This window comes from Arachis ipaensis, chromosome B3 (assembly GCF_059453495.1).
Source record: "Arachis ipaensis isolate K30076 ecotype BB chromosome B3, ASM5945349v1, whole genome shotgun sequence".
NCBI lineage: Eukaryota > Viridiplantae > Streptophyta > Magnoliopsida > Fabales > Fabaceae > Arachis > Arachis ipaensis.
This window is the reverse complement of record NC_142438.1, coordinates 87,105,246-87,118,485: the sequence shown is the minus strand read 5'-3', so window position 1 is coordinate 87,118,485 and position 13,240 is coordinate 87,105,246. Positions and strand designations below refer to the sequence as shown.

Genomic DNA, 13,240 nt, shown 5'->3' with positions numbered 1-13,240 from the left:
GCAAGACTGAATAGGAAGACTATGCTACTTCAAAAGAGATATGGTAAGATAAGCATGATAGATTGTAATTATCACAAAACTAAAATTTCACTTCTTTTATCTTTAATACTACCTTCATAATATATATATATATATATATATATATATATATATATATATATATATATATATATATATATATATATATATATATATATATATATATATATATATAGGTTCGATCGATCTGCTTCCTTCAGTAGTTAGTTACAAGCAAGGGATTGAGCTGCGCGAAAACCTAAACTCCTTACGGCGCGTTGCGATTCGTCTTTTTTTGAAGAAATGGGTTTTTTTCCGGACTTTTAGCGGTAGTCAGCTGTCCTTAGAACTATCGCTCATGACTGGATCCCATTGATTCACCTATCCCAACAGCAGAATTATATATATATATATTCATATATTCATAATTTATCTGATTCAAAAATTTAATTAAACCATGATGCTTTCAACAAGTAATACATTAATGCAAAGACATTTTACAAAGATGATGGTAACATGTAGCAACATTACCAACATAGTCAGTAGTAATGGTAATATAATGTAGTTTGCTTTTGAATCTATGGATACATTAATTTTTTTTATATAATATAAAGTACTTGATGTATTATCTCTAATGATTACAGAGGCAAGTACATCTAATTCAAATTTAGATACTAAAGGATTAGAAGAAGTGTGCATAGCTGAAAAAGGAAGATACCTAAAACAAAGGAAATCATTTTTGAAGGAATTGGCTATAAATCTTTCAAAAATTTTTGAAGAAGTTGAGGATATTACTGAAAACATGACTGTATTAGGTAATTTTGTGCAACTTGAATACCTAGCCATATTCGATGTTGTTGAGAATACAGGTAATCTAAGAAGTAACAATATTAGCACTTTATTATTTACTATTGTTATGCTTTTTATAAACAAAAAATTATTGTTTAGTGTACAAGTTTTTAAAATTCTAACAAAGATATGGTTATATATTATATTTTTTGTATTTGAACATTGATTTATTGTCTTGAGGTCGGCACAATGAAACCGTATTATATGATCTCATCTTTTTAATCCATAAATTGCAGTCATCGGTAGTTTTTTGTAAATATTATTTTTATACCTCACATGGTGAAAGAAAGGTATGTTTTTATATAAAGTATTTGTTGTAGATATAACTGAAACATAATTTATTATCTTGGTGATTATTATATGTGATAGATATTGGTGACCAAAATTTTTTTGTCGACATTGCGATGCTATGATGTGGTATAAGGAGAGATTAGAGAAGTTCGAAACAGGATCCAATATTGAGTTCTCAATATATTGTATGCGAGGGAAGGTACAACTGCCATTTTTGCAACGTCCACCTCAGCTCTTGCAAGATTTAATATCTGGAGCAGACCAAAGAAGTAAACACTTTAAGGATAATATAAGGACTTATAATAGTATGTTTTGCTTCATGTCCCTTGGAGGTAAAATAGAGACCTTCATCAATGATGGGACAGGTCCTCCCCAGTTCATTGTGAGTGGATAAGACTACCACAGAATTGGAAGATTGGTGCCAATTGAGGGACAAAGACCGAAATTCGCGTAGTTATATATTTATGATACAGAAAATGAGGTCTCAAACAGGATAGAGATTTTTAAGTTTGTATCATGCATTCCAAACTGATTAAAAACATATTAAGGTAGTTCGTACTTTGATTTTGGTTAATTATGGATACTAATATTTTTCAATTGATGTTTTATATAGATCAAGAACAACCAATAACAACATTGACCAGTCCTTAGTTCTAGACCTCAAGGACATGATCGATCAACATAATGTTCTTGCTTACACATTTAGAATAGTGAGAAACTACCTGAATTAAGGAGATATCACAAATATAAGGCTACGGTTGTACCGAAAAAGATCAAAGGACGCAAAAGTATACAATTTACCATCTTCTAACGAGGTCGTAGCTCTAATAGTAGGAGATTTTGATTCTAGAGATGCAGGGCGTGATATTATAGTTCAATTAAAGTTCGGACATCTACAAAGGATTCATGAGACACACACTGCATTTATTCCTCTTTAGTATCCTATGATGTTTCCTTATGGTAAATATGCCTACCAAGAAGACATTCATTTGTGAGAATCTAATAGGGCATATAAAAATAGAAAGAGACAACGTGTGAGTTTAAGGGAGTTCATACCATTTAGAATACAAGAGAGAATGGTCGAGTATGCAACCATTGTTAATGGTGGAAGACTATTTCAGCAGCTTTTGGTTGATTGCTTTTCTATGATTGAAGCACAAAGGTTGACCTACTATCGAAACAACCAAACCAAGGTGAGGAGTGATATATATAAAGGGATTCAAGATGTAGTTGTTAGGGATGAGACTCGTGCTTCGAAAGCAGGTAAACGTGTCATCATACCCGCGTCCTTCACTGGTGGCATGAGATACATGTTTAATAATTGTCAAGATGCTATGGCAATTTGTAAGAAATATGGATATCTAGACCTTTTTATCACAATGACATGTAACTCGAGTTGGCAAGAGATTGGCAGGGTTAACAATCCAAGGAACTTAAAGGTTGAAGACTGGCCAGATATATCGTGTAGAGTGTTCAAAATTAAGCTTGACATAATAATCTCGGATCTTAAGTAAGGAATTCCATTTGGAGTGCTAGATGCAGGTATTGCTCATCATCCAACCTTAGTTTTAGAGAAATATTCCTTTAGATTGTTATAAAATAAATGCCAAAATATTTTCTTACTTAACATATTGTTGATTTTCTATTATCGCCCTTAATTTATCAAAGCACATATATAAAATAAATAGTTTATTTATAACATATACTTTTTTTGTCTTTTTGGTATAAGGGATGTATACGGTGGAATTCTGAAAAAGAGGTGTACCACATGCTTACATTCTTTTATGGTTAAGTGGAGACCATAAGATAACAACAACAACTCAAATTGATCAGTTAATATCTTCAGAGTTCCCAGATCCTGTTCGGCACCCAAATTGTTTAGAGCTGTATCTACATATATGATTCATGGACTATGTGGTAGAGTTTTCTCAAAATCTTCCTGCATGAAAGATGGGTACTGCACTGAATATTATCCCAAAACATTCAGTAGAACCGCAGTTATCGATGATAGTGGATACCCATCATGTAGAAGACGAGACACAGGAGTGATTACTGAGAAAAAGGGAGTCCATATGGATAATAGGAATGTGGTTCCATACAATGAATATCTGCTGATGTCTTATCAAGCGCATCTTAATGTATAGTACTGCAACAAGTCAAATGCTATCAAATATTTGTTCAAGTACATGAATAAAGGTCCAGACAGGGTAGCAGTTGGAGTTACAAAGGAAGCTTCCAATGGAGAGGATGCTCAGGTTATTGATGAGATCAAACAATTTTATGATTGCAGATATTTGTCTGCATGTGAGGCTGTGTGGAGAACTTTAGCTTATGATATTTATCAGAGGTGGCCTTCAGTGATGAGATTAACCTTTCATTTGCCTGAAGAGCAAAATATCATCTTTAAAGACGATGACGATCTTGAGAAAATCGTGGAAGAAGAGGAAGGAAAATGTACGATGTTCTTAGCATGGATGGAGGCCAATAAAAAATTTGAATCAGGTCAAATTTTGACATATGATGAGTTTCCAAATTAATTTGTTTATGATAGAGAAGCAAGGGAATGGCATCCACGCAAAAGAGGGTATTCTATTAGGAGGTTAAACTATGTTCCACCGGGTACAGGTGATATTTATTATATGAGAATTTTGTTAGCTATTTAGAGAGGATGCACAACATATGAGTCTATTAGGACAGTTAATAGAATTACATATTCTAGCTTCCAAAATGCTTGCTATTCTGTGGGACTATTGTGCGTTGATAGGGAATTCATTACAACTATTAATGAGGTAGCTGAACTTGCATCTGGTCATCAATTGAGAAAATTATTTGCGATGCTACTGATATCTAATAGCATTAGCAACCCAGAGCGTGTTTGGAACGCAACTTGGACATTATTAGCTGAAGGAATACTATATGAGAGGAGAAAAGCTTTGAAAAACCAAGGTATTTTACTATGTCTTTTTTTTATATCAAGATTATATTCTCTTATTATTTTTATTTTATTAATAATATTAATATTTTATTTTGGAATTACTTATTAAATATTCCATAAAACCACCATGTGCTTTTGCTAGGACTAAACATGACTGATGACGAATTGAAAAACCTCTGCCTTATTGAGATTGAGAAGATACTCAACAGCAATGCGAGATCTTTAAGAGACTATCAATCAATGCCATACCCTGAGATGTCTGATGTTTGCCTTTTTCAGAATAATCTAATAGAGGAGGAGTTAGCATATGACACAAATGAGTTGACTCATACAAACTTATATACGGAATAAAAGATGACTCATGAGCAAAGGTTAGTATTTGATGAGATACTCAATGCTGTTATTACAGACTCTGGTGGTTTTTATGTAAGACCCCAAATTTTTAGAAAATAAATAACGAATTATTTATGTTTATATATAAGATTTTATTTTTAGAAAAGTTATGAGACTTCGAGTTTTAAATTAATTCGGTTTTATATAAATTTCAATTATAATTAGATATTTTTGATTTACTGAAATTAATGGTTCTTGCTTAATTAAAATTCAAAGTTTTAGTAATTGGAGATAAAAGAGAGTTTTGTATATAATTTAAATTGAAATAATTTAAAGTTTTGATTAATATTGTGAAATAAAAAAAATTTATTTATCTATATTTTTAAATTAAAGTGTTTAATTACAAATAATTTGTAATTTGAAAAATAAAATAGTATTCTCAAAATTAATTATATTAATTAAATTTGGTTTTAAATTAAAACTCTACTCAAATCCTGAATTCCCAAATCTAAACCCTAATCCCTAATTCACTAATCCTAACCCCAATCTCTACAATATACACGCGTATACCCCCTAACCTGTCAACTCTGAATTCTCAAATCTAAACCCTAATCCCTAATTCACTAATCCTAACCCCAATCTCTACAATATACACGCGTATACCCCCTAACCTGTCAACTCCTCGGTGAGCCAGGCTTACCCTCCTTTCATTACTCACTCACCCACCGCCAGCCCCTCTCCCCCATATACACACAACACAACTTCAGCAAACCAAAAAAAAAAGAAAAGAAAAGAAAATGAGGAAAAAGGGAGAAAGAGAGATCCGAGTGAGGGAGCCCGAGTCGTGGAAGGAGAAAGAAGGGAGGGGGAGGCTCCGCCGCGATGCTAGCTTGCCGCGCACCGCCGTCGCTCGTGAAGCCGAAGGGGTTGTCACCGTCGCAGAGGACAGAAAGAGAGAAAGAGTAGCACGCGAAAGAGCGAAGACGCAAGAGAGAAGGAGAATGTAGCGGCCAGAGAGGGAGGCAGCGCTGCTGCTGTCGCGCAACACCACCTTTGCCGTCGCTAGGGTTACCGCCGCCGCTAAACCCTAGCCATCACTATTGCCACTGCACGCAAGAAGAAGGGGATGGCACTGCTGCTGTTGTCGAGTTGGAGCTGTCACAAACACGGTAGTTTCTATGTCTAGTCTTCCTTTTTTCGATTGTTCGAGTTATTGTGAATTGGAGCCACTAACGGGGTGTTGCTGCTGCTGGAACCACCGCAGAGAATTGTTAGGAATCGTTGCTGCCCTGTTCCCGTTCCAATTAGGTTCAACATCCCCTATGCTGGGTTAGCTTTTTCCCTTATTTTTGCTCCAGTTACACGCCCTATTCTGCCGATATCTTATTAATCTGCTTGTTCTTATTTTAATTCAACTTTGGTCTGTGCTCTATTTTAAAATTTTCAAAGCCGTTTCTGCTTTTGATTCTATTGAATTCGAAATCTTCGTTTCAAAACAACCACGATCACTGTTGTGGGAGCCAACGCCACTGCTAAAGGATTTTATTTTAAAATTAATCGTTTTAATCTATGAATGCCATTGAAGTTTAGTGACTAAGTGAAAATAATTCATAAATGTCCCGTGTGACTAGTTTTGTTGTTGGGAGTGGCTAATTGATGAAATTGAATTACGACTGGTTGAATTGAGGCTGTGACTGATGTTGGTTTTCTGATTTTGATGGAATTGTTTAAGATTCTGATTTATGTGATTATACTGAATTGGTTGGTTGTAGCTGTATTCTAATTATTGAGAATAAGTGTTTGATGTTGATTTTAGTTATTTGATGTATCGGAGTGGCCGTGGAACTGACTTGCGACTTGTTGGATTTAGTTTTAGTGGTTGTTAATGTTGATTCAAGAATAATTAGAATTAAGTCTGAGAACTGTTAAAAGATTGAAGTTTAATTATTGAATTATTTTCTTGAAATCTGACTTTTAAAACAAAATAGTAACTTTGCTAAAGAGTAAATGACTTTAAAATAACTAGAACTACGAAAGGCTTATTTTTGGGATTACTAGTTGATTGAGTTGAACTTTGGAAAGGATTCTATGATATTCGAAAAGTAATTATGAATTGATGAGATTGGAGTTGGATTGATGGATTACATAGAAATTGTGGAGTATGATTGATTTGTTAAATTGTGAATGTCTGATTGATTGGGAAATGTCTGTTTGATAATTGTTGAGAAAGAGAGAATCCGTAAGGGTGGCTAAGCCCAAATTTTAGGCGAAGTGCTGCCGAAATTTTTATAAGATTTGGGACTTTATTTGAAATGCTATTTTAAAAGATTTGGTTTTGGAAAGTTAATCTATTTGAGATTTATTTAGTTAAGAGAAGATTTATTCTATTTTGAATTCGATTTATTAAGAAAAGTATAATGATTTAAATCCAATCTTTTAAGGAGAGATTTTGTTTTAAGTTACAATATGAGTTCGGTTTGTTGAGAAAAAGAAAGAAAGAGAAAAGACAACACGGCATGTGTGATTATGACATGATTAAAGGGTCACAAAAGGGTGACGAAAAGTAAATGGTTAAGGTGCTGATGTAAAAATGTTAAGCTGTGGACTTTATGTGTGAATGATTGTATGTGGATGCCCGTGTGAATGAAATGGCTTCCAGGAGAAAGGGGCACATGCTTCAGCTGGAGAATCAACGCCTGCAAGTACTTGCAGAGGTCATGTTCTGCATACTTTACCTGGAGAATCTGCACCTGCAAGAAGTAGAAACTTGCAGAGGTTATGCCACTGGAATGCCTTATCTGACTTGCGAGTCAGATTGCGTCGGGTGCGGGTCGAAACCGACAAATGAGCTCATTACCTGTGATAGGACTAGACATGCATCATTCTTGTTTCCGTATTTGCATTTGATTATGTTTGCTTATCTTGTTTTTCTGTTATTGTGCTGTTTGTCTTATTGCTATTTGTTTGTGTGTTGATTTGTTTCTAGTGCTATTAGTTTGTGTATTGAGGTGACTAAGAAATGAGGTTGTGATTAAAATTTGTTTTAAGTTCGGAAATTTGAAGAGGGTAATTAGTTATATAAAGTAAAATTAAAAAGTATTTCCAAAGGTTTAATAAAATAATTTTATTGAGTAAGTTAATTATTTGCATTATATTCATTACTTTTATGGCATTCTCATTCCCTACTAAGAATGTATGGTTTGTTCTCACCCCAAAATCTTCCACCCTTTCAGTGACACAGGTTCAAAGACTCAGTATGAAACTGCAGACGATTAGTAGATTTACTTATGATTCTTGTCACTTTTATAGAGTTCCCTCACTCTTGTTGCTTTAGTTTCTTTTTTATCCAGAGGGATAGGTATTGTATTCGAGTTTTATATTGAATTTATTTGTATAGCACTTATTATTATTAGTAATTATGTGATTATTATTATTTGAAGATCTTTTTATGTGATTTTAATTAATAAAAACAAGATTTTCTGGTATTTTTCTTAAACTGAAACGCGATATCGAATTAAAGACTCAATATTAAATAGTTAATAAAGGAAATCCAGTCAATAACGCCTTACCTTTGGTTCGATCATGACGTACTAGAAGTCGGGTCGTTACATTTTACTTCGTTTATGGGCATAGTGGGTGTGGTAAGACATTTATTTGGAATGAACTTTCTTCTGCTATTCGGTCTAGAGGAAAAATTGTTTTAAATGTCGCATACAGTGAAATTGCGTCTTTACTCCTACCTGGTGGCAGAACAGCTCATTCTAGATTTTCAGTACCCATTACAATCTTTTCGGGAATGGAAAAAGAGTATTTGAGTTCTGACACAACATGTCAAGCTGATGAGAATGAAGATGTACAACAAGAGTGGTTCACACCAGAGTTCCTAAATGACATCAAATGTTTGAGACTACCCAATTACAAGTTGACTTTAAAGCCATAAGTCGCTGTAATGCTACTGCGAAACATAGACCAGACTTCAGGTTTATGCAACGGGACAAGATTAATAGTTAACGAACTTGGCAGCAACATAATTGGAGTGACGGTAGTGACCGCTAGAAATATTGGAGATAAAGTTACATTCCAAGAATGAACTTGATCCCTTTAGATTCAAGATTGCCATTTAAGTTTGAACGGAGACAATTTTCATTAACAGTATACTTTGCAATGACCATTAACAAGAGTCCGGGTCAATCGTTATCACATGTAGGACTTTACTTGCCAAAATCAATGTTCACCCATGGACAACTTTATGTTGCTTTGTCAAGAGTTAAGAGTCGCAGTGGCCTCAGGGTTTTAATTCTAAACGAAGACGACAATCCAAAGTCATAAACAACAAATGTTGTGTTCAAAGATGTTTTTAATAATATTTAGGTAAGAATAATATTATTTTCATTTTAATATCATGTTATGATTTACACTTTTGTATAAATATTTACTGTAGATATAACTAATTTATCTACAACTCTGTTTTCAGATTTGAGATAAAATGTGTAACTAGGAGCACAACATCATATGCCAATTGCTTTTCTAATGAAGTTAGTAAGATACTAGGTTGTCGATAAATTTTTATTAACCTTTTGATATAAAATTTATTGTAAAATTGACATGCTATTATTACAGTTATATATGTTCTTATTTTTTTCATGTCTCCCTCCTTATGGTTCAAGAATATTATAGACTTCAAACTCTTCTATTTGTTTTTACTTTGAATAAAGATAAAACAACATATTCAATACATTTATTATATAATGATGATGATCGTGTTATACTAAACTCAAAAAATTTATGATTATAAAATATTATTTTTAATTTAACATGTCAAATTTAAATATAAACCCCTGCATCGTACGGGTTTAACACTAGTGGCCACGATTTTCTCAAGATCGTCATCATCTTTAAAGATGATATTTTGCTCTCCATGCAAATGAAAGGTTAATCTCATCACCAAAGGCCACCTCTGATGAATATCATAAGTTAAAGTTCTATACACAGCGTCACATGCAGACTTATCTGCAATCATAAAATTATTTTATCTCATCAATAACCTGAGCATCCTCTTCATTGGAAGCTTCCTTTGTCACTCCAACTGCTACCCTGTCTGGACCTTTATCACGTACTTGAACAAATATTTGATAGCATTTGACTTGTTGCAATATTCTACATTAACATGCGTTTGATAAGATATCAGCAGATATGCATTGTATGAAACCACATTCCTATTATCCATATGGACTCCCTTTTTCTCAGTAACCACTCTTGTGTCTAGTCTTCTATATGATGGGTATTCACTATCATCGATAATTGTGGTGCTATTGATGAAAATTTATAAATGTGACAAATAAAAAAATTTAAATTTAAAAATTAAAACGGTTAAGAAGTCACTTAATTAGGAATTAGTATTAGAATTTCAAATTTCAAATTTTTAAATAGAGTTTCCTAATTAGCTAGTGCAAATTTTAAATTTTTAAATAAAATTTTCTAATTAAACATTGGTTGCTCATTAGGAATATAGGAATTTGTTAAGTTCAAATTTTTTTTAGTTTCGTCATAAATAGTATCAATCCTATTATTTGTCGAGAAAAATAAATAAAATTAAATGCAATCTAAAAATTAATAACCTTATAAATTACGTAAATTTAAAAAAAACATATTTAAAAAGACCGAAAAAGATGAAAGTACTTCTATTATTATGCAGAGATAATCTAAAAGATAACAATGTAAATTGAATAAAGAAAAAAATTATAAATGTGGCAAGTAAAAAAATTTAAATTTAAAAATTAAAATGGTTAAGAAGTCACTTAATTAAGAATTAGTATTAGAATTTCAAATTTCAAATTTTTAAATAGAATTTCCTAATTACAAATTTTAAATTTTTAAATAAATTTTTTTAATTAAACGTTGGTTGTCCATTAGAAATATATGACTTTAGTTTCATCATAAATAGCATCAATCTTATTATTTGCTGATAAAAATAAATAAAATTAAATACAATATAAAAATTAATAACCTTATAAATTACGTAAATTTAGAAAAAAATATTTAATTTTTTAAAATACTAAATTAATTCAATTTTGTCGAAACAACATTAGAAACAGAATTAAGTATAGAGGAATGTCAAATTAAAATTTTATTTTAAATAGTATAAATAACCTCACATTTTAATAAGATTGGTAATTCTATTTACTTTAATATAATCTTTTGTAATTAGCATATTTGTTTATAAATTATATAAATTTTTAAAAAATATTCTCAAACCCAATTGCTTACTTAAAAATTAAAAAAAAATATTTGAATTTAAATTAAAAATTTTAAACATAATACTTTAATTAAAAATTAGAATTAGATTTCTTTTAAAATAAGTACACATTAAAAATTAATAACTAACTTAATTGTATCAACAGTAATTCATATGAGAAATTTATAACTTTATGACATTAAATACTAAAATAGAAATTAACAAAATATCAACGGTGTGAATCGAATTGAAAATAAAACTACAAGTAATAACCAAATAACTTCAATTTATATATAAAAAAATTCTAAATTTCAAACATAAAAATCGAAAAGAACCAAAAGAAAAATAACAATTCAAGAAAAGACAACTCCCAAATAAACTCCTAAATTTAATAATTTATTTTTTGAATAACTACCTTTGTACCTTCTATTTTCTCTTCTTCAATGATTGAGGATATCTTTGAAGTTAGAAGCAAACTACCGGTGTAGTCAACCTCCTGAAATTATAATTAATTATTAATTATTTCATATAAATTAGATACTACCAATAACCAAAGAATTAAAAAGTTAATTGATTTTTAATAAAAATTATAATTATAACTGCACTTCGAATTTGAATAGGGTGAACCTCTCTAAATTTATTTATGAGATCTACATCATCAGTCATCTTCTTAACTTTATAAGAAGGTAAAAAATGTGGATTATCCTATATTTGGACTTCAACGATAAAAAAAAAAGAGAAAAATCTTGTCAATTAGGTTGAACAAAAGTGTAGGTGTATTCGATAAATCTCCTTTCTATAAGGTATCATTTAACATATTAATAATGAAAAAAATATAAAAATTGTCATTAAAAATGCCTCCAGTAATGTTTCTAGAAATAAATATATATTGGTTAAAACCTAGTCACCTACCAAAAGAAGTAGATCAAGTATCTCAACAAAGTTCTTTTTCAATACTTGTTTTGCTTTCTTATCAAAGACTACAAAATATGCACTGATAATGCACAATCATAGTAATCAACAACACCAATATTGATTCGGTACTTGCTTGATAAAACAAATTAAATATGAATATATTCAATATTTAATCCACTATTATTAAACTTTAACTTAAAAAAATAAATAAAAAATTTTGGAGTTACCGATAAAAGAAGATGGCCACAACTTGAACACTTGAAAGTTTTTGTAAGAGCATAAGTAGATTTATTGCATTCACATTACCCGTATGACTAGTTCGGAGTATCCATAATATAATCTATGATAGCCAAGATAACACAAATAGCACTGTAAAAAAAATTATTAATTTAAAATATGGATAGAAAGAATAAATACGTGAAAAGATAAAATATAATATGATAGTAAAAATAAAATTTAAGTATAATTTGAATTAAAAAAATAAAGTTTGATTTGAATATAAAAAACAAACAAAATTTCTAATTCAATGGATTTATAAATCTAAAAAATAAACTGAAATAATTAAGGTGAATAAATAAAAATAATCTATGTGTAATGAATTGAATTTTTTTATGTTTTTTTTTTCAGCTAAAAAAATTATCGTATCTAATTCTTTTAACTGCTCAATGATTTTGTCTTGATATATTTTTAAAAATGTAGCCTCATTTAAAATTCTGTCGATATTGCCTCTAGGTCCTTCAGATCTTACAAAGCTAAATAAATAAAAGAAAAAAAATTACATTAGATAACACACAAATAGTCTTAAGCTAAAGAATAAAAAAAATATACACATCTATTTTTAAATTGAATTACACTTTCATCTTCTAGATTGAAGAACATCTTTGTGCCATAAATAAAATTTTGTAAAACAATTTTTCCTAAAAAATTTAATTTATTACACAAAGAGTAAAAATTCATAAAAAAGAACATATTTTGAGAAAGTTGTGAATGAATATTACCGTTAAATAACTTTACTTTAGCAAATTTTAGGATGACGACAACTCCATCCTTATTGCCAGAACCCAAAAAAACATTTAACTCTTGTTCATAGTTACCAAAAAGTGCACACTCAATTATTTTTTTTTATGTCAAATACAATGTTAAATATTAAAACTTAGTTTGGTAAAATTTTTACTTTTCAAAAGTAGCTTATAAAAAAAGGATATGTCTAAAATCAGCTCAACTATTTTGTGTGCATTAGATGCACCATTAGATTTTATTAAATAAAAATTAAAGGATGTTATGAAAGGGAAATATTGATAGACTTTATAAATATAGAATATATTAGTACATACATACATAAATACATTTTAATACAGATTATTTTAAAAATGCAAGTATAATTTTTTACTTTAAAATAAATATAAAATATATAAATACATATAAAAATATTTTTTATTTATTAAAATTAATTATTATACAGTACTATTTTTAATTACATAATATAAAAAATAAATTATTTTATATTACTTGAAAATAATTAAATTATTTTATATTATTAAAAAATAATTAAATTATTTATTAAAAAATATTTATTAATAGTTAACTTTATTAAAAATATATTATTATATAATATAAATTTTTATTCAAATATTTGTAACCATACATTTTATTTAAAATAGTAT

At 29.9% G+C, this 13,240-nt stretch overlaps 1 protein-coding gene and 1 pseudogene across 1 annotated transcript; both read left to right on the top strand.

Moving 5' to 3' along the window:
- The first annotated feature begins 2,234 nt into the window (after positions 1-2,234).
- LOC148571465 (uncharacterized) lies at positions 2,235-4,444 on the top strand. The gene is made up of 6 exons (XM_088507265.1): positions 2,235-2,668; positions 3,080-3,248; positions 3,303-3,619; positions 3,710-3,808; positions 3,923-4,104; positions 4,236-4,444. Exons 1-6 carry the CDS (start codon positions 2,235-2,237, stop codon positions 4,442-4,444), a joined length of 1,410 nt encoding a protein of 469 aa, XP_088363391.1.
- A 779-nt stretch (positions 4,445-5,223) lies between these two features.
- LOC148571464 (uncharacterized) lies at positions 5,224-8,797 on the top strand (annotated as a pseudogene).
- Positions 8,798-13,240: the final 4,443 nt, after the last annotated feature.